General features: G+C 41.1%; 1 protein-coding gene across 1 annotated transcript in view; it reads right to left on the minus strand.

Moving 5' to 3' along the window:
- The window catches only part of LOC132398222 (fibronectin type-III domain-containing protein 3A-like), a 135,326-nt gene that overhangs the window by 54,184 nt on the left and 58,978 nt on the right, over window positions 1–22,164 (minus strand). Inside the window, exons 6-8 of the mRNA XM_059977340.1 lie at window positions 17,132–17,363; window positions 15,800–16,093; window positions 1,920–1,978 (exon numbers count right to left, since the gene is read on the minus strand). Of these exons, the coding sequence (XP_059833323.1) occupies window positions 1,920–1,978; window positions 15,800–16,093; window positions 17,132–17,363 (585 nt within the window). The remainder of the gene's footprint in view (window positions 1–1,919; window positions 1,979–15,799; window positions 16,094–17,131; window positions 17,364–22,164) is intronic.

Here is a 22,164-nt window from a genome sequence, read left to right on the forward strand (position 1 = left end):
AACTAGCTGACATATCTCACTCCTGTATTCCCTCTTGTCACCACCTGAAATTCTGCCAATAATGGCTGTAACATAAGCAAATTAATGATTGGGACTTGAGCTGTGCCTAGCCACACAGTCATTGGGGTAGAGGAGTGGCTAAGCATACATTCCTGAGGTGCACCAGTGTTGATCGTCAGCAAGGTAAAGATGTTTCTGATCCACTCAGATTGTGGTCTACTGGCTGGGAAGGAGGGGGTCCAGTTGCAGAGGGAGGTACAGAGGGCCAGGTTCTGGAGCTTTTCAATCACAACTGTAGGAATGATGGAATTAAATGCTGAACTGTAGTTGATACACAGCATCCTTACATAGGTATTTGTATTGTCCAGGTGATTCAAGGCAGTGTAAAGGGCCAATGAGATCATGTCCACTGCAGACCTACTGTGGCAACAGGCAAATTGAAGTGGGTCCAGGTCCTTCCTTAGGTGGGAGTTAATTCTAGCCATAACCAACCTCTCAAAAGTACTTCATCACGGTAGATGTAAATACTTCTGGACAATAGTCATTAAGCAGCTCACCCTTTCGAAGTGAGCGTAAAAGCCATTGAGCTTGTCTGGTAGTGAAGCATCACTGCCATTCATGATGTTGGGTTTCGCTTTGTAACTAGTAATGGCCTGCAAACCCTGCCAGAGTTGTCACGCATCTGATTTTGCCTCCAACCTCATTCGGAATTGTTCCTTAGCTTTTGAAATACCCTCCACAAAACATATCTGATTTGCTTGTACAGACCTGGATCACCAGTCTTGAATGCCACAGATCTGGCCCTCAGCTGACTACGAACCTCCTGGCTCATTCACAGCTTTTGATTTGGGTATGTGCAGCAAGTTCTTGTAGGCACACGCTCATCCAGACAGGATGATTACGTGCCCACGTGGTCAAGTTCTCCCTATTACCATGTGATTTTCCTCTAGGTGCTCCGGTCTCCTCCCACATTATAGAGTCATAGTAAAGCACAGCATAGAAACAGACCCTTCAGCCCATCTAGCACATGCCAAATCATTTAAACTGCCCACCCCCATCAACCTGCACCTGGACCATAGCTCTTCATAGCCCTACCATCCATGTAACTCGCTAAAAACTTCTAAGTGTTGAAATTGAGCTTGCATGCAACATTTGTGCTGGCAGCTCATTCCACACTCTCACGACCCTCTGAGTGAAGAAGTTTCCCTTCATGTTTCCCTTACACATCACCTTTCACCCTTAACTGACGACCTCCAGCTATATTCCCACCCAACCTCAATGTAAAAGTTAGGGTTAGTAAGCTGTGGGCGTGCTATGTTGAGGTTACAAACATGGCAACACTTGCATCCTTGTACTGTGGTGTTTGTTGACAAAAGCAACACATTTCATTGTAAATTTCAATGTCCTGATGCACAAAGGAGAAATAAAGCTAATTTTTAACTTTTGAAAGGCATTGTGAAAATCATTATTACCTTCATGAAGCAATAGTCAGATCAAAACTAAAACAGTTATTTATTCTGGCACTATGTGGTTTGCGTGCCTCAACATTCTTCTTCCAGAAGAGTACTGGGGAAGAGACAGAAGAGACTAATCATCTAGAGACCCGAGATCAGATTCCAGCATGGGTGCCGGGGAACTTGAATTAAACTAAATAAATGAACGTGGAGTAAAATTCTAGCACCAGTAATGCAAACCATTAAATGCACCAGTCTGGTGTAAAATACATCATTTTGCACCAAGAAAATCTACCATCCTTTCCCTGACTTTTCTGTATGTGACCTTAGACTGAGAACAATATGATCGACTCAGCACTGCACTCTGAAAGCACCTGGGATAGTCATGGACAAACCTCAATACCCACATTCTGTGAAAAACAAAAAAAAAATTTACAAAGCTTACTCTGATCAAAGGTTACTTACCACAGGGCTAACAATATTGGAAAGAAGATCTTGTATAAACTTTGATTCCAAATCCAAATCTGAGAATCAAAAAAAATAGAGAGGTTTCAAAATAAAGTCAAATGTTGTGAAAAAAATATTATGAATAGAATAGCTTTACTGACCATCATGAATCTCAATTATATTTAAGGGCTTTGTAAGAGCCATTGTTTTATTAATGCTATTCCACCACAATATGTTTTGGAAACTTTGCAGAATATGTTTGACATGTTTACTCTTTAAAAAGATACTTTTGTTCAGTTTGATATTTCTTGAATATCAAGAAGTATAATATTTGTTTTGTTGAGGAACGGTTAGTTAGATCAGGTTTCTATCCATTGCCTATGAAGATAAGATGATAAGACCATAAGACATAGGAGCAGAATTAGGCCATCTGGCCCATCAAGTCTGCTCTGCCATTCAATCATGGCTGATCCTTTTCCTCCCCTCCTCAGCCCCAGTTGCCAACCTTCTCCCCGTAACCTTTGATACAATGTCCAATCAAGTCCTTTATCTTGGACCACTGACCATGTGGTTAATGGTAAGATTCCATAGCATAAAGACGGTTGGGAATCCCCGTTTTTGGTGAATATGGATGGCTTCACACAAGAATTATATAGTCAACCCCTATGGGGATCCATTCTTTCCTTGGCTACCTTGTTACTCCTGATGTAGAATGTCTTGAGATTCTGAGTTTCCAAGAATATTTCATGACTTATTTTTGCCCTAATTTTTTCCTATTCTCTCATAAACTTCCCATATACCTCAAGAGATTCCTCAATTTCCAATTATCTATACCTGCCATACGATCTTTCTTTTTTCTTGGTCATACTTTCAAAATTCTTTGTCATCCATGACTCTGTAATCTTGCTACTTTTGCCTTTCACCCTTACCAGGACATGCTAGCACTGAACCCTCATCAACTTGATTTACATCTGTCAACTGTCAGTTTAACCATAAACATCTGCTCCCAATTTGCTTTCTTACACTATTGAAATGAGCTTTCCCCAATCCCCCAATTTAGGACTCATCTTATCCCTCTCCTCTGCTCTTCTATCCATCCACCATTTGATGGCTCTGGGCCTCTATTTAGTGGAATTCAGAAGAATGAGGGGAGATCTCATTAAAACCTATCGAATGTTGAAAGACCTCAACAGAGGGAACAGTGGAGAGGATGTTTCCTATGGTGGGAGAGTCCAAGACCAGAAGACACAGCCTCTGAATGGGGGAAGAATTTCTTTAATCAGAGGGTGGTGACTCTTTGGAATTCATTAGCACAGAGGGCTCTGGAGGCCAAGTCACCGAACAGATTTAAGGTAGAGGTTGATAAGATTCTTGATTAGTCAAAACATGAAGGGATGTGGGAAAAAGACAGGAGATTGGGGCTGAGAGGCAAAATGGATCAGCCATGCTGAAATGGCAGGGCAGACTCGATGGGCCAAATGAACTAATTCTACTACTGTATCTTATGGCCTGACCACAACTACCTGAAACTTACAAAATTTGTGTTTCTTTCCACTTTTCCAATGCCTACCCAGTTTCATTTACGAAGACAAAGTCAAGTACTGCTTCATTACCCAAGTACTGACTGAAACAGCTACACAATTCTTGGCTGTGATGTTGAAGCGATCAACCTATGGAAGTACAACTGGAATACTGTAGATTCCGGACTACAGAGCGCACCTGATTAAAAGCCGCACACTCTAATTTTAGAAAGAAAATCAATTTTGTACTTGTACAGGCCACACCGGATTATAAGCCGCAGGTGTCCCACATTGTAATATGAGATATTTACACAGAAAGATATTACACGTGAGGATTTTTTAACTTTCAATTAAATCCATATGGTAACATAAACAAATACATATTGCAAATGCTTTTTTCCGAACAGTGCCTGTAACACAGCTACTTTTAAATATACATATGTATCGGTAACACACAAATTACGTTGCGTATACTTTTTTACTGAACAGTGTACGAACAACATTCCAATATCTCCTAATGACTGGTAAAAAAATATATATATACTGCAGCCTACCAGGAAAAGTTATTGATCGCCTTCTTCATCTTCCTCCGGCGCACTAAAACCATCAAAGTCCTTCAGTGTCCGAATTGAACAACCTCAGGATCTTGTCACTCACTTCAGTCTCTTCATTGTCGCTCTCACTTGAGCGCACGCGATCCTCTTCATCACGCAGCAGTCCAGCCTTTCGAAACCCGTTGGTGATGGTGGATGTTGTGACACAGCTCCATGCATTTAGGATCCACTGGCAGACTTGAGTTAAAGATGCTCTTCGCATGCGTCCTGTTTTGGTAAAGGATTTCTTGCCGCTCGTCATCCAAGCATCCCACTCAACGCGCAGCGCCACTTTAAATGCCCGGTTCATGCTGACGTCCAGTGGCTGCAAATACTTCGTGGTGCCCCCAGGAATCACAGCTGGAATTGAGTTTGTACTCTTGATGGCAGCTTTCATTGAACTTTCATTGTCAGCCGCTTAAAAATCACCATCGGTGGAAGCTTTAGTCCGGATGCTGAGCAGCTCAGAACACAAGTAAAATGCGTTCTCTCATGGCCAATTGTTTTCAGTGTGATGGACGAGTCACCTTTTTTATTAACAGTTCGAGTGAGAGGCAGGTCAAACGTCAAAGGTACTTCATCCATATTTATGATATCATCTGGCCCGATGGAATTCTCCGCTATCTTTGTTTGAGTGAATGTGCGGAAGTTAGCAAGTTTTTCCTCGTGGGTGGTCGGGAGGGAGCTGCTGACACAGAGTCGTGCGTACCCTGACGGACAGGCCTTTTCGTCTCATAAATCTAAAACACCACGATGGCCCACCTCTAAAATCTTCGATTTTCATTTTGGTGGCGATTGCTTTAGCCTTCAGTCGGATCTACACGGTGGAAACACCGCGGCCGCCTGCTTTCTGTGTGTTAACCCAGTCTTCAAGAAAGTTTTCAAGTTCGGGCCATCTGCTATGATTACCTCTGAAAGCTTTTGTCGTCTTTTTGCATTGACTCAGTTCTTCATGCTGGCGTCTCCACCGTCTCACCATCGATTCATTTATGCCAAGATTATGTGCAGCAGCTCGATTTCCTTCTTCAACCGCCAGATTGATCGCCTTTAACTTAAAAGCTGCATCATATGCTTTTCTTCGAGTGTTTTCCATGTTGATGAGGGTGAGTACAAATGACTGATTTACAATAATTTAATTGTGAAAGTGCGCTTGATTTATCGTACAATTTCATTGGACCTCTGTGAACTACTTACTAATTTTATTGGTCTACTGTTACGAGGCAAAATGTTTTTGGCGGCATGAAAAAAAAACATGAATTAGCCACACCGTAGTATAGGCCGCAGTGTTCAAAGCGTGGGAAAAAAGTAGCAGCTTATAGCCAGGAATTTACGGTAATTTGAAGAATGATGCATTCAGGTGGTCAAGTCTCTGCTACCTTGGACCAGAAACTAGTTTACAGCTTCTTTTTACAGGTGCTCTCCAGCTTATGATCGCCCAACTTAACACATTCGTATTTATGGGGAGCATTTGGCAGACGAGCTGGATGGATTTGACGACTGCTGCAGGGCTTCAGGTATCTTCTGCTTGGAAAGTCAGTTTGTAACTGCAATTCCAACACCCGAACAGTTCACAGGAATAGAAGCCTGCCATAATCGAGGGAACAGCTGCATGTTCTTAGGAAATGTGAAATAATAAATTATTATTTCATACTTAATATTTTTCTACAACAGAGAGGAGGACATTTGGCCCATCTATGAGGTTTTCCTTAAATAACTGCCACAATTTTGAACATTAATCTAAATGGTTAAATAGCCGAACAAGCGGCATGCCTTCACTACACCAAGTTGAAAACAGTTTTAAATGTTTCACGTAGTGTATTTCCATTAATTAAGACTAACTGATTCTACTTGATTTTCTGGATACACACAATTACAATTTCAATTACCAAATGTTATTGCATTTATCCACGGATGACTCCAGAAATTCACAGGCACCAACTTCAGACAAACAAAGCTGTCTTTTCAGTGACAAGAAAAAGACCTCAATGCTATTCCACAAATATACTTTTGAAAGATATTGTTATTTTTTAAAAATGGGAAATTTATTGAATATGTGAACATTATTTTCAGGTTGGCATTTAACACCATCACCTCCTCAAAACTAAATCAGTGAACTCTGAGACCTGGGGCTTCAATACTCGCTTGTGCAACTGGATCCTGAATTTTCTCACTTGCAGACGCCAGTCAAACTGGTTTGGCGAAAACATCTCCTCCACAATCTCCAGCAGCACTACCGTACTCCTGTGATGTGTGCTTAGCCCCCTTCTCTATTCGTTTTACACCCATGACTGTGTGGCCAAGTACAGCTCCACCACCATATACAAGTTTGCTGATGACGACACTGTTGTGGGCCAAATCAAAAGGGGTGATGAGTCAGCATACAGGAAGGAAACTGAAAATTTGGCTGCGTGGTGTAATAAAATCAACCTCTCACTCTATGTCAATAAGGAACTGATTGTTGACTTCATAGGGAAACCAGAGGTCCATGAGCCAGTAATCATTGGAGGATCAGAGCTAGAGAGGGTCAGTAATTTATATTCCTGGGTGTCACTATTTCAGAGGACACGTTCTGCACCCAACATATAAATATTATTGCGAACAAAGCACAACAGCACCACTGCTTCCTCAGGAGCTGCGGAGGTTCGGTATGTCATCACAAACCTTTGCAAGCTTCTATAGATGCATGGTGGAAAGTGTGTTGACTGGCTGCATTCCAGTCTAGCATGGGAACACCAATGCTTTTGAGAAGAAAAAGCTACAAAATGGTAGTGGACTCTGCCCACTACATCACAGGTAAAACCCTCCCAACCATTGAGCACATCTACATGAAACATTGCTGTAGAAAAGCAGCTTCCATCAAAGGTCTTCACCACCCAGGCATTGCTCTTTTCACACTGCTGCCATCAGATACAAGGTACAGATGCCTCAGGACTTGCACCACCAGGTTCAAGAACAGTTACTAACTCTCAACCATTAGACCCTTGAACAAAAGGAGATAACTATACGCACTTAAGGACTCTGTTATATTGTTATGTTATGCTTGCTATTTACTTATATCATCATTTGCACAGTTTATTTACAGTTAACAGTTCCTAATGTTTACAGTTACTGTTCTATAGATTTGCTAAGTATGCCCACAGAAAAAGTGTCTCTGGGTTGTATATGGTGACATGTATGTACTCTGATCATAAATCTTCTTCTGAGCTATTTAAAAGTATAATGCATATTGCCACAGTGCTTAAAATGGCAAACATTAAAAAAATAAACGTGCTCCAAAAACATTTTCTCTCAACTAATGAAAAGCTGATTTTGGAAGAGATTTTAATATACTGAAGACATTTCCTCAGAGGATATTTATGCTATTGAAATAACTACTGTTCCCAACAGATCCATCCCCTAACAAGTGGTCACCAAACTTTTTAAGCCCAAGATCTCCTACCTCGGCCTTAGTGAAAGACAAGATCGATCCCAAATCGATTAGTTATATGCATGCACACGGGGCAGAAAAGACCGGAAGTAAAACCCCGCAACCCAGAAGTAGAAATAACGTATGAACACCAGGGGTCACCACCCTTCTTTTGCACCACGGACCGGTTTAATATTGATGGTATTTTTGCGGACCAGCCGACCATGGGGGGGTGGGGGGGGGATAAAGACGACCGGAATATAGCGATACTCGAAGCAGGTTCCTTATATCCAATCTATTCCGCAATTTAGCTTTCATGGCTCACAGCACTTAGCTGCTGTCCTGCTTGCTCACGTTTTTTTCCACTGAAAAAAAAACTCAACGGGTTTGTCTTTAAGTGCAGGGTGCTTGGACTCAAGGTGCCAAAGCAGTTTTGAGGGCTTCATTGCCTCATTAGACAGTCTCCAGGCCCGAACTCCAGACTCTGCCCGCCTGCTTCCAGACGCCTTGGCCAGGTGCGGCTGTTCCCATGGCGGTCGCAGTCCGGAGAGAGCAACTGACCGAGCAAGGAGTGCGACAGGGCGTGTGTCTGCCCCCCCTTGTATGTTCTATCGGCCGACAAAAGTTTGGCTCGAGGGATGACTTTCATTAGATCACAGCGAGGTAGCTGCTCTGCTACTTACAAAACCCTGAGCCCAAAATTAGGTTGTCTGAGAATATTTTAGCACCACGAACATCTGGTGTGATAAACAGAGGTTTAGCGGCAGCGCCCATCTGTCCGCGCTCCAGGCCAGTATCAATGGCACTTCCTGCCGGCCGCACGAGGCCAACCAGTGATCGCTGGTGCGAAGGTATCACTGCGTTTAGGTGACCGATGACCTCGCGTGCATTCAAGTTCAACAAGGCAGCTGACTCGTATCGTTTCATATTGACAAATCATATCGTTTCCTTGCAGCCCAGTGGTTGGGACCACTGTAGTGCGTGGCGGGGGAGCTACACGCATGCACACTGGGCAGAAAGAACAGAAATAAAACCCCACAACCCGGAAACAATCTCTCAACACTGTATTTATTTTTCTTTCTTTCTTTCATTTTTTTTGGGGATCTACTGGGAAAGACTCAAAGATCAACCAGTCAATCGCGATCGACGTACTGGCGACCACTACCCTAACAGCATCAGATTAAGGAAAGTCACCTCCTTAACAATCTACTGATGAAACTTTTAAAGGATGTACCAATTTGTCTTTCTGCAAATAGCAATTAACAGCCAACAATGGAAATAAACACAGAAAATCACCTGGGCCTGTTAGTCTGCAGCCCAAAAGATATGGCTCTCTAAAAGAGATGGCTGTAAAGAAAGGAGCTGCAGCAGTGATGGTCTTTCAAAATTCACTAACTTTTGGAACACACCTAGCAGATTAGAAGGTAGTGAATGTAATACCACTATTGAGGAAGAGAATAGAGAGCAATAGGCTGTTAGCAAAATGCTACAATCTATACTTAACATTGCAATAAAAGAACATCAGAAAAATTAAAAATCAGAGAAAAATCACGTTAATCAAATCCAAAAAATCTTTCTGAGAATATAACTAGCAGGGTAGATAAATGGAAGTACCTCCAGATTTTAAAAAGGCTGGTGAGATTCTAAGTAAAGATTAATATACAGGGGTTCATGTTGCTAGAGATAGCATTAAAAAAGGAATGGATAACAAATGGAATTTAGATTAGATAGAATGGGTTATTTTTTTAATTTTTAAGGCAGATAAAATGGTGGCATCACAGAAATCGGCATCAGGCACTCAGCTATTTATAAATTAAATTCATGAAAAAAAGATGTAATATACCTAGTTTACATGATAGAAAATTAATTATGAAAATTTGTTGTGAGCAGGTTGGGCTCATTAAATGGTAAGAAAGTGTTGTTACGTCCGTAGCCCCCTCCTTTGTGAGAATCGCAAGATCACTGTTGGGTTGGGTCAAGGGGCCCAGGAAATGGGAGAAGAGACGTGCAGACTGTCTCGTTTCCCCGGCGATGTAAAGCTACGGGACATGGCCATTGTCTCTTGGAGACCAATTTGTGGATAGAGATACTATGCTACGTGAATGCCCTCAGGCAAAGTGGGCTGGTTGAGGGAGAGAGTGCACACCCCCAACCTGATTGACATCTACGACCCTGTGAGTCAGGATAAAAGAGGGTCTGTAGGAACAGCCCCTCAGATGCACCAGAAGAAACGTTAAGTGATGACGTAACAGCAGAAAGTCATCTGAAGGAGGCCACGTGCGTTCAGTTCCGTTGCTGGAATCGGTGGCTGGAACCACGGAAAACGGCTTTTAGCTAACAACGGGGAAACCCACTCCCCTGACTCAATGGATTAGCATCCTAAAAGACCTGGGCAAGTTTTAAACCGTCGCTCTCTGAAACCCAAAACGCTGCAGCGTGAATGACCTAACAGTGACTGTTATACTTCCATCGGACAATACACTATCCCCTAGACAACGATAGAGCTATTTCTTATTGGTTATTATTATACCCGTGCTTTAGATTTAGTATTGACGACGTATATTATCTGTGTGTTTGCATTAATCTTATTTTTGTGCCCTTTGTCAATAAATACTTTCAAAAATAGTACCATCAGACTTCAACGAACCTCTCCATCTTTGCTGGTAAGTGATCCAGTTACGGGATTTCGTAACAGTGTTAAGATAACACTGTGGTAAAATTTGAGGTTGTTTACTCTGACATACAGCTGCCAAACACACAGAGTGTAGCTGGCTTATGAGATGCAAAAATATCAAGCAGTTATGAAGACAAATAGTTTGTTGGCATTCATTGCATGATGGAAGCTGGAATATAAATGTAACAAAGTTTTGCTAATGATGTACAGTACCTTGGTACAATCACGTGGAATACTGAAAAAAGTTTTGATTGCTGTACCAAAGAATTATGTTTTACGATTGATTCATTACTTAATTGATTCTCCCTTGAGCAGAAATTGGGTGATTGGCTGACGCCCAAGGGTTTGAAATATACAAGATTCAGAGAAGGGTTGGCAAGTTAGATAAGAGAGGCCAGTCCGTTCATGCCAGATTAGAATTAAGGAGTGAAAGAAGGAAAAATGTATTTCAGTAGGAAGTTGGTAATTTTTTGGAACTTCCTTTAGAATATCATTGAAGGCAGTGAAAGCTTAGTCAATCCAGTATGGTCACAGCACAGAAAGGCAAGATTATTGCACCTAGAGAAAATAGAAATCATACAGGGAAGTGGACAAGGCTCCCAACAACCATAGCGCTGGTGAAGGGAGAAGCAGACTCAGGCTAAAAAGTCTACTTTTGCTTCTATTTAGCTTCAAACCTCAAGGAACTGCATTAAATATCTAACTTTGTAACTGCATATTTGTCTCACAGTAGTTCTCTCACTAATGCTTGAACTGTCACAGAAGTACTGCCTTACTGAATCATATATTCCTGAAAATGAATTTGGTAAGCCTACATTTTTAATAGGCTTCTTGCTTTACCTACTTCAAAACAGAATTGTTTATCGTGCACGGTTTTATATATATATGCAATAAACATACACTTTTTGCAAAGCAATACATTAAATTTGCTCGAGTGTAAATCAACCATCTGCTACTAGGTTTTATTTCCACAAAACGGATTTCCTCCACACTCACAAAAATGCCACAGACGCATCAAATATTGGCTTAAACATTTCACTGTTCAGGTTGTAGAGGTACAGAAAGCCCTCTAAATAAACTCCTCCCTAAACTGTGCAACTATGATTTAAACTTACTGAATTTTGCACCTTAAATTTAAAACTTTATTATAGATACTCACATTGTCCAAATGTTTGCATTCATTATTATTAGGAACAACCTATTGAATTCAAGTTGTCTGTATATTTTAAAACTATATGTACACATTATTGTTTTAAATGAGTAGAAATGTATAGTGAGAGGGGAAAAAAAAATTAAATGCCCACATTGTGAAACAACTTCCTACTAAGGGGCAAAAATGCCAATCCTTATGAAAAGGATGTCCATTATGAGGAAATACATTTGAACAAAGCATTGGAAAGATAAGTTACTAAAATTAAAAGTGTGTTGGAGAATAGACATCTCAGTTCGTACCGTTTACAGTTTTTCTGGAGGGGAATTTGCCTTTCTTTAATTTTCACAGGACTTGCAATTCCTAAAGGGCACAAATTGTACTGCCAAGTCCCTGAACTCTTCCAAAAATGCAGAACTGGGCAAACATTATATTCCTTAATTAACCATCATAGGAACGCACAATACAAACTGGGAATGGGGAGGCCATTTGGTCCCTCACACCTGATCTGCCATTCCCAGATAAGATCTGACTGAAAACTAAGAAGAACAGCCTCGATAAAACTTAGCCACAGTCAGTAGCAGTGCTCTGGAATGACAGATTTGTAGATCATTTCCCATATTAATAGCATGCTCTCCAACATTGCATCTATCTATTGATTAACACCATATCCCCAACTTTATTTGTTGCTCACTCTAGTTAGTTCCAAATGTTCTGTAGATCCCTGGTTCTGCAGCCTGCTGGAACACTAGTCCCAGCACAGACTGCTGTAGACATCCCATTTCCCATTTGACCCCCCCCCCCCCCCCCCCCAGTACGAGTACCATGGCCCACAAACCAGAATCCACTTCTAAACCAACTTTTCAGCAGTATATTTGTATCTGTAATCTTATTTTCCCAGTGTCAATTTGCATGTGACAATAATCCCAGAATTGTTAAGGGTCTATTTCTTAATTTGGTGCCTTGCTGCTCATACAGACTATGCAGAAACTCCTCGTCTTGCCTATGTCATTGCAGCCTATGTATATCATGATGACTGATCCTCCTCCTGCTGTTGCATTCTTCGTCAGCCCTGAGCAGACACCTTGAACCCTGCCCCTAGCCAGCCTGCTGGACTTTTCTTCTTTGATGTAGAGAACAATATCAATCCCCCTACTATTCAGGTTTGCTTCCCCGTCTTCAGTGGCTTCTTGTATTTTGATGTCTTCAATCTCGCAGCCACATTTTATAAGCACATACTGAAAAAATTTCAAACCCATTTAGCAACCACAATGGCTGAGGTTCCTGCATCAGTTTGCTGCTCTACACCAAATTCTGAATGGAGTGACCAGCTCCTGGAGAACCCCCCCCCCCCCCCCACTTTGATGATACCCAAGTGACTGCAACTTTTCCTCCACTAAGCAGAAGCTCCGCCAGCTACAAGCACTTATTGCAGACAATTCTGCTGGATCAAACTGCTGTCCGTGAGCACTCACCCGCCACAGCCATTACACATATACTGTGCTGCTAGAAAGCTTGTGAACCCTGTAGAATTTTCTCTATTTCTGCAAAAATATGACCTAAAGTGTGATCAAATCTTCACATGTTCTAAAACTAGATAAAGAGAAACCAATTAAATAAATAACAAAAACATTATAGTTGTTCATTTAGTTATTGAGAAAATGATCAATATTACATGTATTTGTTAGAAAAAGTATGTGAACCTCCAGGGTTATGCCTTTTACAAAAGCTATTTGGAGTCAGGTGTTCCAATCAATGAGATGAGATTGGAGGTGTGGGGTGTAGAGGTGCCTTGCTCTGTAAAAAAACACACACGAAGTCAGGTTACTTACAGAGCCTGCTTTTCTCAAGAAAGATCTATTTATGTAAACGTTGCCTCAATCAAAGCAACTTTCAGGGAACCTTAGAAGAATTGTAGAGATGCCTTAAGCTGGAAAAGGCTTCAAAAGCATTTCTAAAGATCTGAGTATTGATCAGTCCTCAGTAAGAGAAATGGTCTCGAAATGGAGGAAACTCAGTACTGTTGCTACTCTCCCTAGGAGTGGGCATCCTGCAAAGATCACACCAAGAGCACAATGTGCAATGCTGAAGAGACCTGCTGAAATCTCCAGAACTTGCTAAAGTCTCTGTTCATGTGCCCACTATAAGCAAAACACTGAACAAGAATGGTGTTTAAGGAAGGACTCCACAGAGGAAACCACTGCTCTTCAAATAAATAACTGCAGCAGGTCTCAAGTGTGCAAAAGACCACCTCAATGTTCTACAATACCTCTGCTCTGTGGATAGTTGAATTTTTTGGCAGAAATATACATAGCTATATTTGAAGGAAAAGGGCACTGCATACCAACACCATAAATCTCAGCCCAGCTGTGAGGCATGGTGGGAAAACAAAATGGTCTAGGACTGTTTTGCTGCCTGGACAGGGCCTGGACAGCTTGCAATCATTGAGTGAACAAAGAACTCAAAGTTGTATCTAGATATTTTACAGGAGAATGTCAGGATAGTAGTCCGTCACCTGAAGTTTAATAGAGGTTGGATAATGCAACAAGACAATGATCTGAAAGACAAGGGTAAATTAACTACAGAGTGGTTAAAAAGAAGAAAATTCATGTTTTGAAAAGGCCGAATCAAAGTCCTGAAGCAAGTAGTTAATGCAAGAAAGCCCACCGGCATTTGAGTTGTAGCAGTTTTGTAAGGAGGAATGGCCCAAAATTCCTCCAAGCCGACATGCAGGACTGATCAACAGTTACCGGAAACGTTTGGTATAAGTTATTGCTGTACAAGGGGGTCACATCAGTTACTGAAAGCAAAGGTTCACATACATTTCCAACAAATACATCTAATATTGAATCATCTTCTCAATAAATAAACAAACAAGTATGTTTTTGTGTTATTTATTTAATTGGGTTTTCTATCTGATTTTAGGACCCGTTAAGTTCTGATCACAATTTAGTCATATTTATGCAGAAATAGAGAAAATTCTACAAGGTTCACAAACTTTCTAGCACCATCATATTAATTAAACAGTTACATTTTATACAAATATCTATTAATTTCCCTTTTCCATGTAGCATTTTTACTTTGGAAGCGCTGCAAACATACCTCCTTCCATCATGCAGGAGATATAAAAGTCTGGAAACATACACTACCAGGCTCAAGGACAGCTTCTATCTGCTGTTACATAACTACTGAACAGACCTCCTGTACAATAAATATGAACATTTGACCTTACAATATATGAGGGGCGATTGATAAGTTAATGGCCTAAGGTAGAAGGAGTCAATTTTGGAAAACCTAGCACATTTATTTTTCCTACATTTACACACTTAGTCCAGCGGTCATGGAGCATACTTGATCCCTTCTTTGTAGAAGTCGGCACATTGGACCCCCAGAAGTAGTCCACAGCAGGGGTGATTGATAAGTTCATGGACTAAGGTAGAATACAGCTCTCATTCCATGGACGTGCAGTTCAACTCTGAGTGATTATGCAGAAAGTTTGAAGTTAATATCTCATGTCCTTCTACCTGCACTGCACTTTCTCTGTAACATTATATTCTGCAATTATTTTTCCCTTGTACATTCTCAACAAACAGTTAGAAATTGGTTGAATGGATGGCATGCAAAACAATGTCTTTCACTACATCTCTGTACATGTGATAATAATAAACCAATTACCTTACCAACAACTCTGCAATATATTAAGCCCTATAGGGTAAGCGGAGAATTAGCCATGTAGCAGATATTTAGGAAAACAGAGCTTCTTTCCCTGACTCTGATGAAAGTTGAACCCACCCCAGTATCTACTCAGAGCAATTGGAAATAGACATCTATATTCCATGAACAAATAAATACTGAACATTACAAAGTGTGAAATATTTTAAGTAATTATGCGATACAGGACCAAGAGGTATGCTCTGTGAGGTGCATAAGCCCAAAAGATCAAATTAATCTCCATCTAAATTGTAAAGAAACATGATACAGTCAGTGATATCCCAGTTTGATAGTGGATCACATAATATTATAACTAATTTAACTTTATAACTTTAAAAATAGAGTAACTACTAGGCATAATAGTGAAAGTAAAAGCATTTTTTTTGTTAGGTGGTGACCTGGTGTCAAAAGTTTTCTCATTAAGTTGTTGAAATTTATTAGACCAGCCTTGTCCAAATTCGATCTTGCAACATGCCTTAACTGTATTTTATTCATATTTAAGAAAAGGCTGAGAAAATAAATCCCAGCTGTGATTTATTAAATTGGCCTCTGACGCTCATGACAACTTTACGCTGGTTACAGAGCACAGCATGAGCCAAAAAACTGTTTTAAGTTAAAAAAAAAAATTACAAACCTGTTTTGAGTCAGGTAGCTCCCCCTTGGCTGGGGAAAAGGCTGCACAAACAGCAACGAAAAATACAGAATATCAAACACAAAAGCAAAAGGCATATTTCAGTTTAGCTCAGTGTTCATCATTAAGTTAGATTTTTTTTAAAAGAAGTCAGAATTTTGTAATTGCTTTCATATTTCCAGAGCAACCATGGAACTGATTACAAATCCTTACCTCCAGCTTCTTCACTGTCTTGTGGGCTGCTTCCTGCTGTTTCAGGATTTGTTTTAAGAGGCTCTGTTGCAATGCCTCTGACACCACGTGTTGATTGTCCCTTTCCATGTCCATTTTGTGCAACTGTGGATGAATTTGGATGATTTTTATGTGGAGATGATGGGGGGCTGCTAGATTTGTCTTTCTGTCCCCCTATTTGTCTTTCCTTAAGTCTTTTTTGCAAACGTTCATGTGCTTTAGCAGTCCTTTCATCTCTCTGATTGAAGTTTGACCTTCCAAGTTGTGTGCAGGATTCTACAATACGGTACAAAAAGATCAATCGGGAGAAACAAATTAATACTTAGTGATACTTCTTTGCATTATGTGTTTGAGCTGCAACCTCATTACCACTTCTATTATGCTATTTCATTTTCATCCCCATCTTTTCAAACCCCACTTGTCTTTAAGAACATTTAAAGTGCCAAGTACAGCTGATGCCAATCTGACTCATATGACATTAGCTTTAATTTAAAAAGCTGGCCAAGAACTGATACAAAACTTTATTCTGGATCTATCATTGTGCAGCATTGAATGATAAACATTTACTTATGTAGTATGCCATCATGTCTTTGCTTGGCACTCGCTATCAGATTCTGATTGATCACATGTACACGGAAACAGTGAAATGAGCCGTTTGCTTTAACAACCAGTGCACCCACGGAACTGCTGAGGGCAGCTGCACTAATTGCACTGTCAGTGAACCTTTACCCTGCAGCTTTCTTTGGCATCCTTCCTCATTATCCAAAACTCCAATAATTTTTCTGTCATCTCTATGTGAATATTTAGATTACTTGCATTTTTGAGCAAAGTTATTTGTATGCATTTCCAGTAACAAAGGTCCCAGCATAGATTCTTGTGGAGTACAGACAAAAAAGCACCCTTCCAGCACTAGCCTCCATCTTCAATGACCAAGCCGACTTTGCATCCAAGGTAACAAATCACCTTGGATCTCATATGACTTAATCTTTTGAACCAGCCTGTAAGGGACCTTTTCAAATGATTTACTGAAGTCCATGTGGACACCTTAAGTCTTAATCTAATTTAACAAGACCATATGATACAGACACAGAACTCGGCCATTTGGCCCAGAGTCCGTTCCACCATTCAAGCATGGGTAGGTAATTATTTTTATTCTGAACCTCATTCTCCCACCCTCTCCCATAACCCTTCAACTGCCCAACCCCACCCATTATCACTACATTTTCTCTTTAACGAAGTTATTTGGTTTTGTGCTTTTAGAGAAGATCCTTAACAGGAAACGTACAATTGTAACACCTTAGTGTGTGCACCTACCTTGATCTGCAAAAACATGGGATGGTGGACTTTGCTGAGGAATGAACGGCGGAATATCCCCCATTCCCGTTACTCCCGCGTAAACTTGAGGATGGGGTATCAAAGCAGGGTGATGGTGCATGTATTGCGGCATATGAGATGGCGAGGTATGCATACTAGGATGGTTACTGGGATGGAACTCTGCTGAATGCGGCAACACAATAACCCTTCGAACACCACTTTCTTCTATGACCTGGAAAACAAATTGTGTGTTTTTATTTTTGAACAAGAACTACTATCCACTTTGGTTATTTGGGATATTTTTATAAAGTTAACATTAACAAAATCCTTGTGGTTTAAGGCAACTTAAATAAAATTCTCCAGGTTGTCTTGTCCCACCTCAGCAACTTGGAGAATTTTATTTCATACCATAACATAATTTAATATTTTTAAGGTAGTTATTGATAAAGATTAAACTGCTCCTCAGCAGAAAATGAAAAATTAGGATTTGGCTCATTGGGAGCAGCTGCTTGAGGGCAAATCAACATCTGGGAGCCTTCTAAAGATCAGCTGGGCAAAGTTCAGGACCAGCATGTTCTTATGACAATGAAAGATATAGGCAGCCACATTTGGGAACTCTGGATGACAGGAGATACTATTGAAGGTCCTGAAGAAAGGTCTCCCCTGGAAACGTAGGTCTTGAATGGAAACGAAGACCGACTATTCATTTTCATAATCATAGACTGACCTGCTGAGATCCAAGACAAGAAACCCTGTAGATGCTGGAAATCCAAGCCACGCACACAAAACGCTGGAGGAACTCAGCAAGTCAGGCAATAACTAGGAGAATGAATATTGTGTGTGCAGCTGAGATCCTCCAGCATTTTGTGTGTATTGCTCTGGAGATACCAAAAGTTTAGTCAAAAAGTAAAATAAAGCACAAATAAGTTTTAAGGAGCAGAAATCAGTCAAAATCTTTGAAGAATATAAATGAAGGGGAAAAGAACAAACAAGAAATTTAGGGGGCTAAAAACAAAAAAATGGGCCAAGTGGTGTCTTTGGCAAGTAGAATTACGGAGAACCCAAAGGCAATTTTAATATACCGCATATTAGGAGAAGGATAATTAGGGTCCACTCCAGAGTAACAGTACGACAGTGAATACTGTCTAAATGGACTTCAGTAAAGCAATTGAAAAGGTGCAGAAGATTAAATTATATGGGATCCACAGAGAGCGGGTAAATTGGATAAAAAGGTGATTTAGTCATTGAAGACAGATGATTGCGATGGAAGGATGCACTTCTGACCAGAAGTCTGCAACCAGTGGTATTCCACAAGGGTCGATGCTGGGATCTTTGTTATATCTGCAAACAACTTTGGAGAAAATTGTAAGTAGTCTAACTAAAAAGTTTACAGAAGGCTCAAAAGAAAAATCAGAGGAGTTGTGGATAATAAGGAACGTTTTCAGAGGAAGCAGCAGGATATAGATCAATCAGGCATTGAGTATATAAAAGTTGTTAGGTCGTATAGCAGCAGAATAAAATTTTGGTTTGGAGCTCTGTGTGCAATTCTGGTCATCACACTACAGAAGTAATGAGAAGATTTTGGAGAGGGTGCAGAAGGGGTTCATTATGCTGACGAAGGGTCTCCTCCTGAAACGTTGACTGCTCATTTTAACAGATGCTGCCCAACCTGCTGAGTTCATCCAGCTTTTGTACGTATTCATTATGCTGTTGCCTGGATTGAAGTTTATTAGCTGGGGGTGGGGGGGAGAGTGAAGTTGGACAACCTTGAACTGTTCTCTCTGGAGCAGCAGAGGCCAGGTTGCTGGGGGAATTACTCTTCACCCTAGGGCGGAAATATGAAACACTATAGGGCAGAGATCAAGAAACTTTAAAAGGAAATGTGTGAGGCTAAACTTTTCTTTTTAAAAGATGGAAAGTGGTAATTGTCTGAAACACACTGCCAGGGGAGATGGCAGAAGCAGATACAACAATACTTAAGAGACATTTTAACAGATACATTTTCAGGCAGCGAATTCAGAGATATGGACTATCTGTTCATGACGAAAAATTAAGTGGCAGCAGCACATGTTTTATTGGTAGAATATATGAAGGGGAATAAAAAGTCAACCTGTTGGGACATGACCCTTCATCAGGACTGGAAAGCAAGGAGTCAAGATGCGAGAATGAGAAGGTGAGGGGTAGAGCGGAAGATAGCAAAAAGGTGAAGCCAGGTGAGGGGGAAGGTTGATGGGTGGAGAGGAAGAATAATGTAAAAATCCATGAGGAGATGTGGACGAGGTAAAGGGCTAAAGAAGAAGGAAATTGATAGGAGAAAACAGTTGACCATGAGACAAAGGGAAGGTGGTAAGGTACCAGAGGGAGATGTTGGATGGGTAAGAATAAGAGGACTTAGATGAGAAGCAGAATGGGGAATGGAAAAAGAAAGAAAGGGAGAGAGATTACTGGATGTTAGAGGAACTAATGTTCATAACATCAGATTGGATGCTACCCAAAATGAATACGAGGTGTTGTTCCTTCAACCTGAAAGTGGCCCTATTGTGGCAATAGAGGAGGTCATGGAATGGGAATGGATGACCACTGGGAAATGGCATATTTTGTGGTGGATGAAGCAAAGGAGCATAGCAAAACAGTCCTTCAATCTATTTGGGTGGCATCGATATAGAGAAGGCCACACCACGAGTGCCAGATACAATAGATGATCCTGGTAGACCTGCATTTGAAATGCTGCTTCACCTGGAAGGACTGCTTGGAGCTATGAATGCTGGTGAGGGAGGTGATCTAGGGGTAAGTATAGCACTTGTCACACTTGCAGAGCAGTGGGAAATCAATGGGGAAGAGATGTTTAGACAACAGAGTCACAGAGAGTGATTCCTAAGGGAGCTGGCCGGGGAGAGAACAACGTGCTTAGTCCGATCCTGTTGTAGATAGCGGAAGTTATAGAGCATGATGTGCTGGATAAGGAAGCATGGAGGAAGGTAGGCAAGGACAAGGGGAACCCTATCCCAGCTACAGCATCAAAAGGATGGGGTGGGAAGATAACCGAGGGTCAGTAGGTTTGTAAAAGATATCAGTAGCAGTCTGACTTCAATAATGGAGACAGAGTTCGAGAAAGCGGAGTAAGGCATCCGAGATGGACCAAGTAAATTTAGGGACAAGGCAGAAGCTGGAGGCAAAATTGATAAAATTGATGAGCTCAACCAGTGAGCAGGAAGAAGCATTAATGCAGTCATCAATGTAGCATAATAATAATAAAAAGAGGAGTTGGGGAGTGTAGCCAGTGTAGGTTTGGAACATGGACTATTCCATGTAATCAACAAAAAGACAGGCATAGCTGGGGCCTACGGCTACACCTCAGGTGGGAGAGCCGAAAGGTTTTGAGGCAAAAGCAAAATTGTTTGGGGTGAGAACCAGGTCTGCCAGACAGGAGGGTTGTGGTGGAGCATCATCTTCACAGAGAGGGTGGTGCATAAACGAAATGAGGCGCCGGAGGAAGTGGTTGAAGCAGACGCAATAACGACATTTAATAATCACTTGGTCAGGTACGTGAGTAAGAAAGGTTTAAAAGGGATATGGGGCAAACATGGGCAGCTTGGTCAGCATGGATGACCGTTCCTATGCAATGAAAAACTTCGACAGTGTAGATAGAAAGAGGAAGGGTCAATGTTCAGAGGACACAGAAATTGATTGACAGATTAAACAAAATAGATTAAAAATTGTTTATGCAGGTTAAGAAGTGGAATGTATTCACAATAGCAATAATACAGAAAGATTTAACCATAGTTTTCAAAAGGCAATTTTACAAATTCTTGAGGAGGAAAGAAATTGTTAGGCTATGGGAAGAGGGCAAGGGTTTGCTACCAGATGAATAGTTGGATTTCTCTTGCTTGGCCTGATAGTTCAATTCTGCGTGGAATGCTTTGTGTCTGTACATTAAGTTTAAAGTTGTTGTTTTTCCTACTCTGAATTATTCCAGAGTTGTCCAGCTGATTAATTTAACCTTCATCAGAGTCTTGGCCCAAAATATCGACTGTTTATTCCCCTCCATAGATACTGCCTGACCTGCTGAATTTGTCCAGCATTTTGTGTGTGCTGTACAGACAAAAGACTTGTTTTCACACAAGGACACATACCATCACGTAAACCATCAGCAACAACAATGTACACTTGCCCAATCTGTGGCCCTGCACATCCTTAACCTCTGCCATTTGTATTTGGCCACAGGATCAATCCAGAAAGGCATGACATAGACAGGCTGCAGAGTTGGGCAGAAAAATGGCAGATGGAGTTCAATCCGGACAAGTGTGAGGTGATGCATTTTGGAAAGACAAACCAGAAGACTGTGTACAGGATTAATGGTCAGTTACTTAAGAGTGTGGATGAACCTTGGGGTTCAAGTCCATACATCCCTCAAGGTTGCTGCATTGGTTGATTGGGTAGTTAAGGCGGCCTATGGATGCTAGGCTTCATTAACAGGGGGATTGAGTTCAAGAGTAAAGAGGTCATGTTGCAGCTCTACAAATCTCTGGTGAGACCGCACTTAAGAGTATTGTGTTCAATTCTGGTCACCTCATTATAGGAAGGATGTGGAAGCTATGGAGAGGGTGTAGAGGAGATTTACCAGGATGTTGCCTGGATTGGAGAACAAGTCGTATGAAGCAAGGTTAGCAGAGCTGGGACTTTTCTCTTTGGAGCTTAGAAGAATGAGAGGGGACTTGATAGAGGTCTACAAGATTTTGAGAGACATAGATAGGGTGGATAGTCAGTACCTGTTTCCCAGGGCACCAACGGCAAACACCAGACGACATATGTACAAAATTAAGGGAGGGAAGTTTAGGGGACACATCAGAGGTAAGTTTGTTTTTTTTAAAAAACCACAGAGGGTTGTGAGTGCCTGGAATGACTTGCCAGGGATGGTGATGGGGGCTAAAACATTAGAGGTATTTAAGAGCCTCTTGAACAGGAACATGGATGAAAGAAAAATGGAAGGTTATGGGGTAGTGTGGGTTTAGTACTTTTTTTTATGGATTATA

Source organism: Hypanus sabinus, chromosome 8, assembly GCF_030144855.1.
Source record: "Hypanus sabinus isolate sHypSab1 chromosome 8, sHypSab1.hap1, whole genome shotgun sequence".
Taxonomy (NCBI): Eukaryota; Metazoa; Chordata; class Chondrichthyes; order Myliobatiformes; family Dasyatidae; genus Hypanus; species Hypanus sabinus.